Source organism: Periophthalmus magnuspinnatus, chromosome 10 (assembly GCF_009829125.3).
Source record: "Periophthalmus magnuspinnatus isolate fPerMag1 chromosome 10, fPerMag1.2.pri, whole genome shotgun sequence".
In the NCBI taxonomy this organism is placed as follows: domain Eukaryota; kingdom Metazoa; phylum Chordata; class Actinopteri; order Gobiiformes; family Gobiidae; genus Periophthalmus; species Periophthalmus magnuspinnatus.
In genome coordinates, this window is record NC_047135.1 from 11,240,166 (window position 1) to 11,258,595 (window position 18,430).

Here is an 18,430-nt window from a genome sequence, read left to right on the forward strand (position 1 = left end):
TCATCTATAAATAACACATTAACACTAATCAAAGGAATCTATGTGCTTTATACAATCGGTTTTATTTAAAATCTAATAAAGGGTTAAATAACAATGTTTTTTTTTGTTTTTTTAGCTGTTGGACAGTGACATCTAGCGGTTGCAGGTTACAACGCAAATGAACGGCAGTGAACACTACAGTTTCACGCAGCTGTGCTATGCACAGGTGCACATACCATACCACATGCAGATATCAATTACATTTCTGCCACGTGCCATGTCTATGAGACACAGGGGGAAAAAATTGTATTCCACTTTATTTTAGGTCAAAATCATAAAACGACAAATAGTACAAAAATAAACTGCTTAAATAATACATGCTTAACCATTCAGCATTGATGGTTTTGCTCATTTGAGTTCACAGAGGGTACAACATGTAGTAGTGTCACATTCAAAACAAATGAAACATGCTTATAAAAATATAATAGAGTTACAAAACAAGTAAAGCAGCCAACTAATAATAATAATCTATTCCCTTTTTCAGATCATCTTGAGATAATGATTTTAAAGTAGTGGTATTTGCAGTAACATTTTTCCAGTGTCCAACCATTAGACTGTAATGGTCATACATACACAATACACTCCTACAGGTGCAGTAAGATTTGTTCTCCTATGCTGAAAATGTGCAAATAATTGTTCAGAAATTACAGTTAAAATAATCTTTTATCATGTGCTATAATTATAATGTGTGTTGTTGTTATGGCCCATAGAGTCGTCAGTTCTAACATTTGATACATAATTCAAACTCCTACCCGATTTAAGATTTAACAATAGCATAACACGTTGCGCTTCTTTTATATGAGAAGCAAGCAAATCACATGCAAAATATAAAGTGCAGGTTAATTCAAAGCTAGTCACCCATGGAAAAAAAGCAAAGATGCTTGCATATGTTGTTCAGATATCTGCTTGTTTAACTACATAATGCCATAAGACCCAAACATATACATCTCTAGTGACAAAAAATAGGCAGCAATAAAAGTGCCAGCTCTAAGATTTGGCAGCATCTAGTGGTGACAGTAGAGATTGCAGACAATGAGTTCACTTTTTTTTTTTTTTCAATTTAGTCAACTTTCCGAATAAAATAGTAATATAATAATTTATCCAGTTGATAGTTTGTCGTAGTCACTAGCCTTTATAAATGGGATGCATGCTGAACAGTGCATAGTAATTTAAATTTTTATTCTCACTTTGATATAGTGTAATAATTCTGGTCTAAAAACAGCTTAACCGGTAATAAGTATGTTCGCCACTAAACCAGACCCAAAGATCTAATGTAATTTAATTAATTGTAAGGAAATGCCTTGCTAAATATGCTGCATAATTGGTGTTTACATGCTACAGAATTGGCTGCTTCATCTAGAAAATACACCAATTGAGCTCAACAGTTGGTTCACATGGTTAATTTGTGGTGGAGGGCAGGTCAGAATACTATGGTAGAATTTGCTTTTTAAATTTCAAAATACAGATTGTTTTTGGTTAATATCTGGAATTGCTTGGTCTATCTACATGAAACAAAATCTAGATCCAACCACCAGCAGATAATAACTGGGTTCAACTTTTGTGGATTCATTTAGTTATTCCCTTCTAAAATGTGTATCTCCTATAGAGTTATAAGGTCCTCAATTTGAAATTATGATTTCTTCAAAGTGTTTCTACTGTCATGCGTTTTTCCCATAGACTTTTAAAGAGGGTCCAAAGGCTTGATATAGGCTAATAATCTATGGGGCTACTCACATCATAAAACTTTTCATTCTGATTAAAATATTTCTGAAACAAACATTCTGCGGTATTTTCAAGTTTTCTAAATATATTTTTCATTTTATACAATTGTGTGATAGTCAGTAGTTTTAGCCAAACAGCCTATGTTGTGCCTTTGAACTCATTATATATAAAATTTTGAATACATGGGGAGAATTAATGACCAATGTAATTTTGCATTTGAATCATGGTTGAGCTCAATTTTCCAAGATGTTTTTTGGCACATGTGGAGCCCCTATTGTTTTACAGTACACCTGTTGTTTCACCTAAGCTGCCGAATTGGCTGCTTCATCTGAATCCCTGGCACTGTCTTCACTGAAAGGAGATTGGACACTCAGGTCTGCAATTCCGGACTCCTGATCGCTGCCGTTGGAATTAAAGCTTGATGTTTGGTTTAAATCCTGTGGAGTGACTGGACTGCCTCCTGCTGGTCGCGGGCTGCTGGTGAGGAAACAGGAGGTGTAGTCCTGAGGGGTGTTGGCCAGTCTTATGTCTGGAGTGAAGATCCATGCTGTTGGACTTTTGTCAAATATATTCATTGAGACGGTCCACTTCTGCTCCTCCAGTTTTGATATTTTCTGAGGAACAAAATGTCAAATATTATAATAAAGGTATAAGTATCGTATGTTTTCTGCTAGCCTGGTCAAATGAACATAGTACACACAAATCAAAGACATTAAAGGTACACTATGTCACTTTTCTAGTAAAGGATTTGATACTTTTTTGTCTCAATGGAAATGCTATTGCTTTTCCAGGAATGTTCCACAATATGGCATTAAACCCATCAAACGAGTGTCTTTATTGCTGTGTAATACTTTGCTCTCTTCACAGATCTGTCCTTGCTGTAATTTAGCCTGGTAGCACCACCTAGTGCTATATTGATACTTTGCAGTAGATGCCATCCCTGGAGATGTGATGCTGACTGTAGTCTCTCTGCTCTGCTTGAAGCTGTTACTCAAGTTAGACTTTAATCTGTGTTTTAACACAGTCTGGCCATAAAGAACTGACTTAGTTGGAACTACAACAGGTGAGCTGATTTGTACTGTTAGATAAGTCTCTCACACATAAAATTATAGTCACAAGCTAGCATAAGCTTACAGTTTGTCACGCTCACCTAAACAGGACCATAAATGCTAGTATTGTTCACAAGCTCCAGAAAATGTTTCTAAATCAATTTTTTCTTTTTTCTTTGAGTTTTCAGACTATCCCAAAACTTTCACCTGTTTGTGAGAAGCCAGCTGCTCCTCCAGTTGCTCTGTCTCCTCCCGGATCGTCCTGAGACAGTCCTCCACTGACTGACGAGGATGTACACCGCGCTCAAAACGGTTGTAAAGGCCCCTCCAAAATCTGCCAAGAGTACAATTTTGATGTATTTCATAGAAACAAGCTACTCAGATCTATGGTTTTGGATGTAATTTTTGATGCATTTTTTTCTATGACTTACTTGAAGCAGTACGGGGCAGTGGAGGGCCGGAGCACCCCTTGAGTTTGGCTGTGGTTGGGTCTGTACAAAGGGTTAATGAAGTCTGCTCTGTTTGTCCACAGGTAACTCCACAGAGAGTGAGTCCTTGTATGAATTCTGTCAAGTTACAGAAGTGAAATACTGTTAGCCTCCTATATAATTCAAGTCATTTTTCAAGGTGTAAAGTAGAAAAAAAAAATTGGCTGTAAAATCTTTGACACCTGCAGAAGCATCACTGCCTGGAGAGTAGAATGGGCCAAAAACAGCCAAAAAGCTACTAACATTATCAGGACATTTTTCTTAATTTTTCATTATTCTGAAACCCATGGATAGGCAACATTACCCATTCATTGTAACAAGGATGCAATACATTAGATTTCAAATATTAGAAGAATTACAATGAAAAGCACTGCCCTTGTATGTCTTCACGCGTTGGCCCAAAACTTCAAGTCTGCTACCGTACACACTGTTTGTTTGTGGTTAATACTTTTTTTTTTAGGTCAAAAATATGTTCAGCAAGAGCCATTTCAAAGGCACATGGTTGAACACAAGACTAGGTCAGGTCAGATATTTTCACCAGTCTTACCCTAGATGCTCTCTCTCCTTCTGGTTGTTGCCGATGAAGTTTCCAAACTGACAGGAGTAAATGTGGTGGTGGATTGTGATGAGGAACCTTTCGTTGAACTCAAAAGAACAAGGGAACTGCTCAGTGAGCTGCCACACGCACTCGAGGAACTGATCTATGACTGGAGACACCTCCTTTGGGTCGCCATCTAGGTGATTGCATCTGTAATACATTTATACATGTCATACATAGGACTAGGGTTACCATAAACGTAAGTCAGGGTATGGGAACATAGAGTCAGTCAAACCTGTGAGAAAACTTGTGGCCAAAGTAAATCCAGTCTTTTTCAATAAGAACCTGGAAAATAAAATAAAATACATACATGTAGTGGATACACTAGGTACACTTGGTTCTCAGAATTTGACCCATCCTTCAGTGCAGCAGAGGAATCTCCTACCTTAGCTGGAGGATTTGACCTATTGTGGATATTTTGGGTTGATGGGGAAAACCAGACTGCCTGGAGTAAAACCCACCTACAAAAGCCCAGGTGACCAGGGAATCGAAACCAGAACCTTCTTATTGTGAAGTTAGTGCTATCCACTCAGCCACCGTAAGTAATACTTATTCCAACATTTGATGCCTTTAAATTGCTAGAAAATAAAGTAGTAAGGGCAAACATTGGCTCCTGTGTAAAAAAAGGTTGCCGGTTGAATGTCAGCTCCAACCAGTCAATTCTGTTCTTGGGCAAGATATGAGTGACCGGTGTTTTGCGGGACCAAATGCAGAGAATGACAGTCATATCTTGTGTCCATCAGTCCCAGGACAGCTGTGGCTACAGAGGAAGCTTAACACAACCGAGTGCGAGGACTGAAGATATAATAGTCTCCAATAGCACTTTGAAATGATCATCAAACAAGTTATAATCATTTATTTGTGTTTATTTATTTATTTAGAGACAGTTCATATCAAGTAACGTTACTGTACATATGCCAGAATTAGCAAAGAAGGATTTTTTTTTAAATCTGCGACAGATGTTCTCAAACTCAAAACAGAGGCATTATCTTATGTGCAAGGTTGTAATAAACATCTACATTTATTTTGCTGTGAGTATTTAATGTTTTTTCAATTCCTCCATGAAATGATCAAGTTCTGTTCAGATTAGTGTTATCATGATACTAAAATTTTGATCCTAAAGAATAGGGCATGATACTTGATAGAAATTTTGATACTCAAATCATAATTTTAAAAGCTCCTTTTTAGACAATATTGTAATTTTCAAAACAAAATAATATAATATTTATTTATTGTTCCATGTAGTCTCATACTAGCTCTGATAAAACTCAAGATGAACTGCTCAGGACAGGCCAAATTTGATCTAATTATGTGATTTTTGTTTGTATCGATACTTGCTTAAATGAGTATCTAGTTTTGATACTAGTTTTAGAATCAATTAGTCAATCAGATTTTCCCTACTTTTGACAACCCTAATTCAGATATTTTATTATTGTATAACTACAGTACATTGTGTAATATGAATACATTAACTTGCACTGTTACATAACATTTATTTTGAATTTTATTTGGGATTTAGTGTATTAAAAATAATACACATTTAATATTAAAGTTGCTCGATGCCTACTGTGCTCTGTGTGGGACCACTCTCCTGAGACAATGGGTGGTATGCCCCCTGGAGGCTTGTCTTTCTACTACAGTCGTATCCCATCGAGGCTCAAAGGGATTTTAGGTTTACCTTTGACAAAATCTGTTCAAATAAACTGAGTCTGAGTGAAGCACAGAGGACTATGGAGTAAATCCTGGGAGTGCATACTGTACCGCTAGAGGCTGGGTCAGTGAGGGCAACTTCACAGTAAAGGTAGATGAAGGGGCCTCTTGGAAAAAGGTAGTTCTCATGTATGCAGTGGCTTAGTGGGTAGACCATTCATCCATAAGTCTTCAACCACTGCATACTCTTGTTGTGTCCTTGAGCAAGACACTACACCCCCCTTGCCTTTGCCTATATATATTGTGGTGTGTGAGTGATTGGTGGTGGTCGGAAACATTATCTCAAATTTGCTGCCTTGCTTGTATGATTTTATGCCTACAGCTGCACGATTATCAAATTACAAAGGCTGCAATTATTTAAATAATAGAATAATTACTTGTAGTTTAGACCACTAAATCCCATGAATTTCAAACGTGTTTTGAAATTCATGGGATTCTTGTATTAGTTTATCAAATCTTAGTTGAAATCACTATACTTGATGAGTATAGCGATCCCCCCCTCAGTTCTCACCATGAATCCTTTGAGGGTCCTGTAGTAGGGGTCCAGCAGCACCGAGGAGACTGAACAGACCTGAGATGTTCTATCCCATCCGTCTGAGCAGTGCACCAAGACACTCACCCCCTCCTCTGACACAGCCTGGGTGCAAGACTCAATCAGCAAATAATACAGGGTTTAAGGTCTAATACTATTCAAGATGATACAGCATGTTAAAATAAATCACATCAACATCAAAACTAATTGCATTACACTTCATGGATTTAAGCTTCATTTTTTTTAATAGTAAATTGCAATGGGAACAGCTGTAATTTTTTTTTATAATTCTAACTTCTTCCCAGGACATAAGGTTCCTTTGAGCAAATTATTAATTATTAATTTTTTAAATAAAGTATTTTATTTGTTATTCAGTTAAGAGTAAATTTTGATCTAACTTTTTCATATGTAAGTTTTCTGGTCGAGAGTCCACCACCTGCTTCTCTCGAGAAAAATTAATGCCATACTGTGAGACATTTTAGGCAAAGAAATATAAACTTAATCTCCATGGAGACAAGCAGGTGCTGCTACCAGGCCAAGTTACAGGTCACATCTGTGACCCCACTCACAATAAGAATGCATGTTTTTACTGTATTTTCAATGAAACATCTGTCATTGAATACATGTAAATAGATAATGCCATACTTTGGAACATTCCTGGCAAAGCAATATCATCAAGAAATGTTACATAGTTCTAATTTAATAAATCACAAGTCTAATTGTTTTATCAGACAGCATCGTCACTCCGCAGACTGACCTTAGCGATGAACACGGCTGCGTCCAGAATAGCTTTGATGTGTTTGAGCCACCCCGAGTTCTCAAGTCCCTCCAGGAAGTCCGACATGGAGGGACTCCGCTGCTCACACACTGTGAACACAACACAGCTGTCTCTGTCACATACTAACAATCTGTTACCATTGTGTCACAAATCAAAAATATGTAACTGCAATAAGACATTTGCCTTGCTTAAACTCAAAACAGTGCTTCACCACACTTTTCTAAATCAGCTTCATCACAGATATTAACTTTCCAAAATCACATTAAAATATTTAAGTTTACATTTTGTTCATTCTAAAATGTAAAATGTATCTAAAATGACTGAATGATATAATTCACTTCACAACTGACTTCCTGTTTAGAATCTGCTGCTGGCCCCATCCCCTCATGGTGGAATTATGCAAATTGGACTTTTCAGAGGTTTTAACCATGTTATAGTTGTTCGTTCTTCTCAATTACCCTCTCAAAGTTGTATGTAGAGTGATTCGTACATGTTTTCACACCATTTTGCCAACCAACCCCATTTTCACCGTCACCTGCATAAAAGCCCATTGCTCTGTCCTTAATTAATTATTTTATTTTATTTTAATTGGTGATACACATAGGATATGGCAGAGTCACATAATCATATATAAATTTAAAAAAATCTGCTACTCATCAGAGGTGCCAACAACTTCACGGCTTTGTTGTTATGACATTTTGGGGCGACATCAGGTTCCACTGGGCACTGCAGTTTTCTCAGTGGGCTTGTTTATTTTATTAAGTTGTTTGAGATGAATATTGCGAGTGAAAATGTGCTAATTATAACATAATAATCCACAGGTTTCACAGATGATAACTATATAGCAGACTCAAGCACAATATGTCTTCTTTAAATTTTTGAAAAAATCACAATAAGTACAGAGCAGTGAGCAGGGATAGAGTGTAAGTGAAACCTGAAATCTTATGAGCACTTAAACCTCAAATGCAGGGTAATACAGGATTACTCAAACATTAAAAAAAAAAATCTAAAAAACACAAATAAACAAATAAAATAAAGAACACACTAAAAACATAAATCTGAGTGCATTAAGGAGAAGCCATAAGACCTTTTGCATATAATAATAGGCCTACTTTGAAACAATAACAAACATGTTGATGAGATCTTGTGCCTTACCCTAGCCTAGAATAATCTATTCAATGAACTCAGTGCTTTCTCAGGTGAACAGGTTCAGGTGCCCTTCTTGTCTGAGGTACTATGTAATCCCCTGAGACGATGGAAGATTTGTACAAAGGGAAGGTGGTCTTCAAAATGTAATTACAATCTGGTTTCCTCTGTCTCACAAAATTTTCAGACGTCCCTTTGCTGCACCGGGGGGCACAAAGTTATCACAACCAAAATCCATGCTACAACTTTTCATTGTAAATATTTCACTATTCTCATGCCCTCCTGTCTCTCTTTGGGGCATGAGCGTCCAGATTGTCCATGCTAGGAAACCCAAACAGACCCGAAATAAAGTCCAGATGGGATTTTCAAAGTCTTCCCCGCAGGACCCCCGCACAATACCCAGAACCTCTCCATGGATTCATTAGAGTCTGTATGAGGGCATATGAAAACCCCTGGGGGAGTAGGGGTCCCACTTGGTCATACTCAAGACAGCTGAACTAAACAAGGAACTATTTGGACATATTTGGACTATATCTGTGTTCAATAAATATAAAAGTGTTGAAACGTGTCTGACAATGATGGATGAAATTACCTCTATGTACACTCCCTTTTGGGGTTTAGTATTGATCTATAGTCTTTGCATATGTACTGTATTGATTTGTGCTTTTTATCTAGTAAAATTTGACTATTAAAAGCTCCTATAGGAACTGGTGTTGCAAATTTGCTGTGAGGCGAAACACTGATACCTGAATCAGATTCCTACATGTTAAATAATAAAGTAACTAACTAAACAAGTTACAGTTTATACCTGGTTTGACCATAGTTTGATCCATGTTTAGTCCAAAGGTAGACTAGGATTGGTTCCGTTTTGGTCCTGGTTTAGTCTTTTTTTATTTGTGGGTTTAGTCTCAATTTTGATGTGGTGTGTGAATGTGTGGGCACAACCGTACTCTTGATTTTGAAGGTTTAAGTTATGATACTTATATTGTCTCCATAGCAAAATGAGTCATCTGCATTTGACCTATCCTTCAATGCCCCTGGGGCAACTTGTCAGGAGCATTGGGTGTCTCTGGAACTGCACTAAACTGGTTCAAGTCCTATCTAGAAGACAGGAAGTACTTTGCTTAAATTGGAAACTGTGTCTCAGATCACATGTACTTATGGGGTCAATTCTGGGACTCCTTTGGTTCAACATCTACATGCTACATGCAGCAAGGAAGAACAATGTTAATTTAAAGCCGCAAGCGGCGATGATAGCCCTCGCCACCCGCGCGGCCGCCCCCCCACGCGACCGCCTGGGTCTGGCCACCGCTCCCACGCACCATTCCTCCCACCCGGCCACCCCCCGGCCGCTATCCACCCCCTTCACACAGTTTCTATAGCTCAGTGTGGCCATCACATTACAATGGCTGTCCACAGCGTTGAACCGGCACCCTCGTGCATAATACAGGTATGGTATAATGGACTTTTTTGCCCCTTTTGAGTGCCACAATGATCTCACCAAGTCACCATGTCACTTACATGCTGCCATTAGGCCATTTAATAGGCAGCAATAATGTGTCCTGCCACAACTACACAGATGACACTCTATGTCTCACTGGCAGCAGGTGAATATGGACCAGTGGATTCACTCTGCCACTACATCTAACGGATCAGTGTGTGGCTGCAAAACAACTTTCTCCAGCTAAACTCAAACAAGACTGGGGTCATAGTCCAAAGGACTCAGACTTGAACTTTAACAGCCACATCAAATCAATAACATCTGCAGCTTTTTAGCATCTAAAAAACATAGCAAAACCAAAGGTATACAGTCTAATCCAGACTTGGAGAGAGTTATCCATGCGTTAAGTAAGCAGGAAGTTAGACTACTGTAATGGCCTGCTCAGTTGCCTCTCCAAAAGAGCCTTAAGGCAGCTGCAGTACATCCAGAATGCTGCTCAGATCCTGACTACGAACAGGAAGTATGGGCGCATAAGTTCTCCTGTGACTCAGAGAACAGAATTTTAGAGCAGCTCTGCTTGTGTACAAGTCTCTCCATGGCCTAGCACCAAAGTACATCTCCAACATGTTAGTGCCAAATGAACCATCTCGCACTCTGAGAACCTCAGGGACTGGCCTCCGGCTTTTGCTCAGAGTCAGGACTAAACATGGGGGAATGTGTTTCAGTTTTATGCAGCTAAAACCAGGAAGAGTCTTCCTGAAGACGTGAGACAGACCTCTAATTTGACCATTTTTAAATCAAGGTTCAAAAGTGTTCTGTTTAGCTGTACATATGACTGAAAGCTTTTTATTCTGCACTCTTCACTTTTAATGTTAATGCTGATGATTATTTATGTTTTGATTTCTTTTTGTTGTGATTTTAATTTCTTTCTTATTCTGTAAAGTACTTTGTATAGTACAATTTGTACACAAAATAATTCAAATAAACTTGCCTCGAGTTGCCTTACAGTGCAGCACTAGGGACACATCTCCAGATCTTGAATCTACAGATCTAATCTACAGCTATTATTGTTTTTGTGCTGTGCCGAATCAGTTCATGTGACCTTGTTTGAGTATTGAGCCTTTTCCTTAGTACCAAAATCAAAACCAAAATAAGTATTGTGACTAGGGTTGTCAAAAGTATTGAAAATGAGATACTAATCAATACTAAAACTAGTATTAAAACAATATACTCATTTGTGTCAAAATTGAATGAAATTTCAATTTCCCAACCTAAAACAACACTGGTAGAGCGGTCAGATCCACTGGCCCACAAGCTGGTGGTGCGATTCGAGTTCTCACAAATGGATGTGTTCTTGGGCAAGACACTTAACACTCCTCACCCCCAGTGTCTGTGTACAATGTTGTGTGTGTGAGATTGGATGAGTGGTTCCTTGATGTGCCTTGAAGGTGGAAAAGCCCTTTATAGAAAACTGACCATTTACCATGTAATAATGACATAAGAAGCCCCACCTTCCAGCATCTTCTGTTGGCTGTTCCTCATGACGTGAATGTTCTCAATGCCCATGAATTGAAACTTGATGTTGGAGTAGTTGTCCTCATTCTCATAGCCTTTTCCTGCTGCTCTGTTGGCGATTGCATTCAACTGGAGACAAAAAAAAAAAAGACTATAGACAATAACAGATAATAATAATAAAAGTAATAGCTTTAATAAATTTAATAAATACAATAACAAGTTTTAACAATGCAGTTTCAAACCTCGTGATAAACTAGAGGGCATACGAAAGTAGAGTAAAAAATTAAGTAAAGTAAAAAATTAATGCTGAAAAGTTTTTTTCTGCTAAACAAAATATCTATTTCTTCTTCTTTTTTGCTAAAATAAACACACATCTGATGCAATCCTTTCTTGGGACTTGGACAGCATACCCACAGCTTTGTGGGTATGCCTAATTTATAGTTCATTTTATCCACTTTAGTCCAATTTTGGATAATTGTTTAGAACTACAGAAAATGTAGTCTACCTTTAGATCTGATTTTGCCTAGATTAGACCTGGTGGTACTGGGAAAGCCAACTCTTTTCTTTGATGGTAGTTGGTGTGAAATTTTAAGAGCCACTGATTTATCTATTTAAATTGCGCAAAACATTCTAAGCACAAAGCCACTGCACCTGCACACACAGAGCTGTACATGTTTTTGTGTTATGTTTTTATGTTATGTTTGGACAGTCCTAACGGAGGACTCACTTTGGGTCGGGTGTCCACCACATAGAGCACCTCACTGCGGGGATTCGACCTCAGCACCGCCCCCAACATCTGCTCGTCCTCCAGGCACCGAGCACTGAATCCAGACAGGGGCTGAGAGCTGCGGCACACAGCTGCCTGAGGGGAGAGGGAAAGTATGGGATTATTATATTATGTTCATTTGGCTTTCAACGTCTCTTTAATTGGTCCAACTAAAATCTGAGGAAATAAATGGAAAACATGTTCTATACAAGCTGTATAGTCTAAACCAGGACTAAAGCAAAGGCCACAAGGCTGAATGATTTGGGAAAAAAAATTATCATTTTTTTCATTGCAATTCGATTTTTTTTTTTTTTAATGATTGGATTCTGTTCAAAGTTCACATTTTAAATCACATTCAGAATTGTCCAAGAGATTGAAAATATGAATGGACAAACTAATACAAGAATCATATACGGATCTAAACTATGGGGTAGCCATTTTTGCAATTAATCTTGTAGCCCTAGTTATGTTTATTTATTTTAATAGTTTTAATTTGCCTTTCCATGTGTCTTTAATTGGTCTAACTATACCTAATTGTTGTAACTGTGCTGAGCTGCTGTCTTGGCCAGGACACCCTTGAAAAAGAGATTAGTCATCTCAATGGGACTTTCCTGGTTTTATATATATATATATATATATATATATATATATATATATATATATATATATATATATATATATATATATATATATATATATATATATATATATATATATATATATATATATATATATATATATATATATATATATATAAAGTTATTAGAGCGCAGTGTAAATACACATGCAGGTATCTTGTGTACACTAATGACATATAGTTTGTATTTGTGCATTAACATTATGCATTTGTGCATTCTTTCTACAGGTACTAAGTGTTATTAAATAATAATAATAATAATAATAATAATAATAAGAGGTTTAGGGCATCAGTTCTATACAAAACAGTGGTAACACATGTAGAGAATTAGATCAACATCCTTATCTTAGACAACATTTGGCAAGGATTCATATTTTACCAAATTGACAAATGTTCTCATAACACTTCAGCTTAAAATTTTCTGCTCCCTTGATTTTTAATCTACAACCAGGTGGAATCAAAAATGCAAGATTTGTGTTTTACTTGTCGTTAGCTGCGCTCTTCCCAGCAACATATTTTTGTCAAAGCATTTGAGTGAATCTTAGTTATCTGAACAGTGCAATTATTAATGTTATTGAATTATGTGCAGCCCCTATATGTATTGCTTTCCATAGAAAACCCATCTATCAGTTTCTGCTTCCTGTTTATACGGTTTATTTGAACTATTGCAATATCCCTATAGACTCACATGGTTGTCCCGGTTGTAGTAGGACAGAGTGGGGAATCGTCCTCTGCTTCTGAACTTGGAGCTGCCTACAATGACGGGAAGTGTGGCCGACTCTGGGGCGAAGACCTCAGAGGGATACGTGTCGCTCACCTTTGAATCAAAATACAATAAATAATGCCTGAATCAAGACATATTTAAGATTAAATGCAGAACAGACATAAAGGAAGACCAAAATAACCAACTAGAATAAAGAGAAAGATAATACATTTTATACTGATACTTCAGGTTGATTAATTATACCCATTTAATAACATGGGTTCCAAAGTGGGTGTGGGTTCCACCACCTGCTTGTCTCTATGGAGATGTTATTGCGTTGCCTTGAATGTTCCACAGTATGGCATTAAATTTTGTCCATCCCCAAGGATACAAGCAGATGATGCTACCAGGCAAAATGACAGGTCAAATCTGTGAAAAGAAGAAACTTCATTTCTAGTAAGAATGCATGTTTTTCAAGGGATTATTTTAACAATAAGAAAGAATGCAAGATAAAGTCATGCAGTGGAACATTCTATACAGAAACATTACAGACAGGAATAACATCGTCAAGGTTACAAATGAGTGGTGGACCCTGTTTATCTACCTATCATCACTAAAAAAAGAAAAATCTCACGCTATCTTATATTTCTAAAAAGAACTCTCAAATAACCTAAATATTTGATCATCATCTGGATACAAAGAATGTGGACTTTTTCTTTAAAACAACAGTCCATATATGAATAATGCTGGTTATTCTCCACTTCTGACCTTATAGTCTTGGTTGGCAAAGGACAGTTTCCAGTTGGTGTTTGGCAGCCCCATTCTTTTGTATTCTGATCTGAGGTCCATAAAGTTCCACTCTCTCTGCCTCTCCTCTTCAGCCACGTTTGGTTTGTAGGCAAAACAGTACAGCTCCTCATATGACTCTGAAACACACAACAAGTTTAAAATTATTCTACAAAATCTGTTAATGTCAATGTACACAGACCAGTGTTTTGGCCTATTTCTATTACATACAATTCAAACCAGACGTTTACATCCACTATGTAAAAAGACACACGTGCTTTTTTTTCTCACTGTCTGACATGAAATCAGCCTAGACTTTTCCTGTTTTAGGTCAATTAGGATAACCAAAGTTACTGACATTTGCTAAATAATGAAGAATAATGAGCAAAAGATTTTTAGGCAATTTTTCATTTCATACAGTAAGATTACTATGCATTTAAACAAGTCGGGAAAACCTGGATAATGACGTTATGTCTTTGGAAGCTTTTGGTAGGTTTATTGACAGCATTTCAGTTAATTAGACACACCTATCCACAAAGTCAATGTTTTGAATGGCAAACACAAAGCCCTGATCTCAGTCTCATTGAAAATTTATGGGCAGACCTGAAAAGGCATGTACGAGCAAGGTGGCCTGCAAACTTGTCTCAGTTACACCAGTTCTGTCAGGAGGAATGAGCCAACTATTGTGAGAAGCTCGTGGAAGGATATCCAAAACATTTTACCCAGTCATATAATTTAAAGGAAATGGTACCAAATACAAATGAAATATGGGGTGACAGTGGCTCAGTGGTTAAAGTGTCGGTCCCCCAACCCGAAGGACGAGTCCCGCTCGGACCAGGTTCTGTCGTTGTGTCCTTAGGCAAGACAATTCACCCACATTGCCTAGTATGAAAGTGGTATATGCATGAATGATTGGTGGTGGTTGGAGGGGCCAATGGCGCAGACTGGCAGCCTCACTTCCATCAGTCTACCCAAGGGCAGCTGTGGCTACAATAGTAGCTTACGATCACCAAGTGTGGAAATGAATGAATAATAACTATAGTGTAGCGCTTTGACAAGCCTGTAAAGCGCATTACAAGTGTAAGCCATTATTATTATTATATGTAAACATCTGACTTTGAAGAAAGTAAAGAAAAATTGTCTTAAAAAATCCTTCTCTCATTATTCCGGCATTTAGCAAATGCCAGATAATTTGGGTACTCCTAAATTACCTAAAACAGGAAAGGTTTTGTCTGATTTCATGTCAAAGAGAAAAAAAAAGCATATGTGTCTTTTTATATAGTGTATGTAAACTTCTGGTTTCAACCGTGCCACTCATACAACCTTCTCAAATCTATGGGCTTGTCTGTATATTTTAAACTGAATGTCAGGTTCTTCAGTTGTCATCGTTACTCAGGTGCATACAGTCCTCCTTTTACCTGGTTGGGAGAGGCGCTGCAGGGAGAGGAGGATGTCCTGACAGTCCTGCTCCTCTGGGACCATAAACTGTAACAGCTGAAAGTTTTTACAGTGAACCATCAGAGACACACCAGAGGAAGAGGAAGAGGAAGATGAGGAGGATGAAGAAGATGAAGAAGAGGAGGAGGAGTGCTTCGCTACACTGCACACCAGACTGTGGAGCACCTGCACAGAAGAGACACATTGAATTATTGTGCATAGTTATAATAGAGAGGCACAGACTCAACTTTGCAACACATCCAAATATTATAGATTACTATTAGGTCTATTCAAGTTATATAACAGTATTAAAAAAACGTAAGTACAAATATTACTATCTCCAACAAATTGCCCTTGAACTGGTCTCCAATCCTGTTTATTTCTTATTGATCAGATCAATTTCCAAACTCGGATGGGTTCATTGCTGATTCTGAAGATAATTTAGATAAGAGGACTGATCAATTGTGGATGTTCTGTTTGTAAGTTTGTTGACAAAAGAGAAGACAAAATGATAATCCTTGAGCTGTACATATGTAAAGCAATCTACTCCAACATCCAAATTGCTGTTCTTTATCCATTTAACAGCCTACAGTGGAAATATAATTCAGGGTTGTATCATATGTGTAATGTACTACTACTAGGCTTAACGGTGCACTATGTAACTTTTGTTCTTGTGACAGCTCATGTCAACATTTGCTGTTCTGGCTTACTACATCACCTCAGCGATGCTCTTGCAGTCTCGCCTCCTCCTGCTTGCTCATGCTATGTTAGTACTGTCTCACATCATTCTACGTCAGCTCTGATGTCACGTTGGCTCACGCCGTCTCCATATTTACTATCTCGCATTTGCGCATAGTGTGTCATTGTTGCTTCCTTAGCTCTTTCGCTACCATGCTAGTGCTGCTCTTGATGATTATGCTCATTTCATCTCTCCTCCAGTGAGGGTACTAGCTTCACATTCCAGGGAGAAGACCCTTGATGTCAATACTTTCTTCACATCACTCTTCACTCCTCTCAAACTGCATTGGTCAGCTACAGCTCCTCACTACTCTCAGTCTTCTCAACTACATTATTCGTATCATCCCAACAGAAAAGACATTGTTTCCTGAACAACGCTGCATTCACTACTTCTCTTCATGATTAAGTGGCTCTTAATGCAACTTGCGAGTCAATGCACTTTTCATGACACAGCTTTGATTTCTGCAGCATTTACAAGGGTTGGATGGAACTCTTCCCCATTGTTATTCTAGCTATTCTTTGAAGGTGTGAGAAGTCCAGAAGACCAGAAGAGGCATTCTCACTCATTCTGACAATACTACAACAAATCAACATCATCTACAAGGGAATATCTTGTTCTCCAGCAGTCTCCAGCAGTCTCACAGTTGCCACAGCTCACTTTAACCTCTTCTCGAACAAATTCGAGCTGCTCAAACTCCAGGTCACCAAAACCTGATTGCTGTCTCTCTCTCACCACCTGCTTTTACAAAATTAAGATGCTTGGCACCAAACTCTAATTTCCATCTCATTCAGCTCCCCCAATTATGCCTACTACCTTCAACTTCATCTCACTCTCTTAACTTGTATCCTGCTAGCAGAGAGCCTTACTTGCGTGACACTCGCTATCACCTTGCATTTCTTCAATTCTCCTCTGCATTTCTCCTACACTGTTATTCGACATCATCACAACCTTCAGTTTTTTAAACTTCTTACACTATCCCAGTGGACCTTAGACTCAAATGCACGTTCCCCTGGCTTCAGTTTTTCTCCACCGCTCCAAATTCGCTACTACTTCAAGTCAATTCTACTCCTCCATCTTCTTGAGGTTGTCTGATCTCTGCTTTGGAATATTCAACAATATGGCATTAAATTTTTCTATAGAGACAAGAAGGTGACTCCACCAGGCCAAGTTACAACTGCCTGCTATAAAAATTCATGTTTGTCCAGAGAACAATCAAAACCTATAATGAAATAGATACAAACTAGAGAAGTTTAATGTCATACTGTGGAACAATTCAGGCAAAGCAAATGTCAAACTCTTACAAGTTACACAATGCATGTTTAATGTTAGATATGTGTTAATTATTGCATTATTACACCTATGATGACACTCCCATCTGACATTTTTTATGCCTTGACCGGTCTAGCAGCTTACCCAGGTTTCACTGCGCACCCCGTCCTCGCTCTCTACGAAGATGGTGTGCGTGGCGGTCAGATACAGGGTACCCACGCGGCTCTTTCTAGCGGACACACGGTCGAGCAGCTTCACGTGCTCTACCTGCAAAGAAACACGTCTCCTGTCACCGCTGAATGTGTAAATAAATGAATCCAGTACATACACTGCTTATTGCGCAATAAGAGCACACTGCCAGCGTGGCGCCTATGATTAATCACATGAAATGAAAGTAAATTATTACAGCTGGTTATTATAAAAGATGTGCCTGAGACAAGACAAAATTATACCCTACATTGCAGTAACGTTATAATTGCAAATAATGATAAATACTTCGCAAATTATCACGCATTTTTCTATGGTAAAAATTACAGTATAGCACACACTTGGTGAATTTTTGTAATGATAATTGACCATACATCGTGGAGTGACAAGGCGAGTGCGGAAATCATGTCTTTTTTACCTTTGGAAGTCGGATATGCTCCATCTGCAGCTGTGCAAAATGCCGCAGATTAAGCGGCAAATGAGACTAAAACAGGACCACGCGATACGACATAAAGAAGACGTTATTAAAGACGTAATGCGGAGGATTTGAAGTGAAATTGTCCGCTCCGCGCAGCAATCTCAGGTAAACTCAGCCATGATGCTCCTGTGCTTCCTTCAGAGCAGAGGTGGAGGCGCGGTCCTAAAGCCCGCCAGGTACAAGACCAGAAGGAAGAGGGACCAAAACAAGAAAAATAACGCAATTAAGTAATCATCTTAACATTTTTAATAACTGTTTTATCTTTTCATTAGATTGTTTTGTAAAGTTTTCGTGAAGTAACAGAAAAAATAACATGAAATCAAGTTTGATATATATATATATATATATATATATATATATATATATATATATATATATATATATATATAT

At 38.0% G+C, this 18,430-nt stretch overlaps 1 protein-coding gene across 1 annotated transcript; it reads right to left on the reverse strand.

Annotated features, from left to right (window-relative positions):
* Positions 1 to 42: 42 nt before the first annotated feature.
* mtmr7a (myotubularin related protein 7a) lies at positions 43 to 18,184 on the reverse strand. Its single transcript, XM_033974467.2, has 14 exons — positions 17,981 to 18,184; positions 17,500 to 17,622; positions 15,329 to 15,533; positions 13,893 to 14,050; positions 13,110 to 13,238; positions 11,746 to 11,880; positions 11,015 to 11,147; positions 6,896 to 7,005; positions 6,118 to 6,243; positions 4,132 to 4,181; positions 3,846 to 4,046; positions 3,242 to 3,376; positions 3,018 to 3,144; positions 43 to 2,375 (listed from the first exon to the last, which is right to left on the reverse strand). Exons 1-14 carry the CDS (start codon positions 18,002 to 18,004, stop codon positions 2,064 to 2,066), a joined length of 1,968 nt encoding a protein of 655 aa, XP_033830358.1. The 5' UTR covers positions 18,005 to 18,184; the 3' UTR covers positions 43 to 2,063.
* Between the last annotated feature and the right edge of the window lie 246 nt (positions 18,185 to 18,430).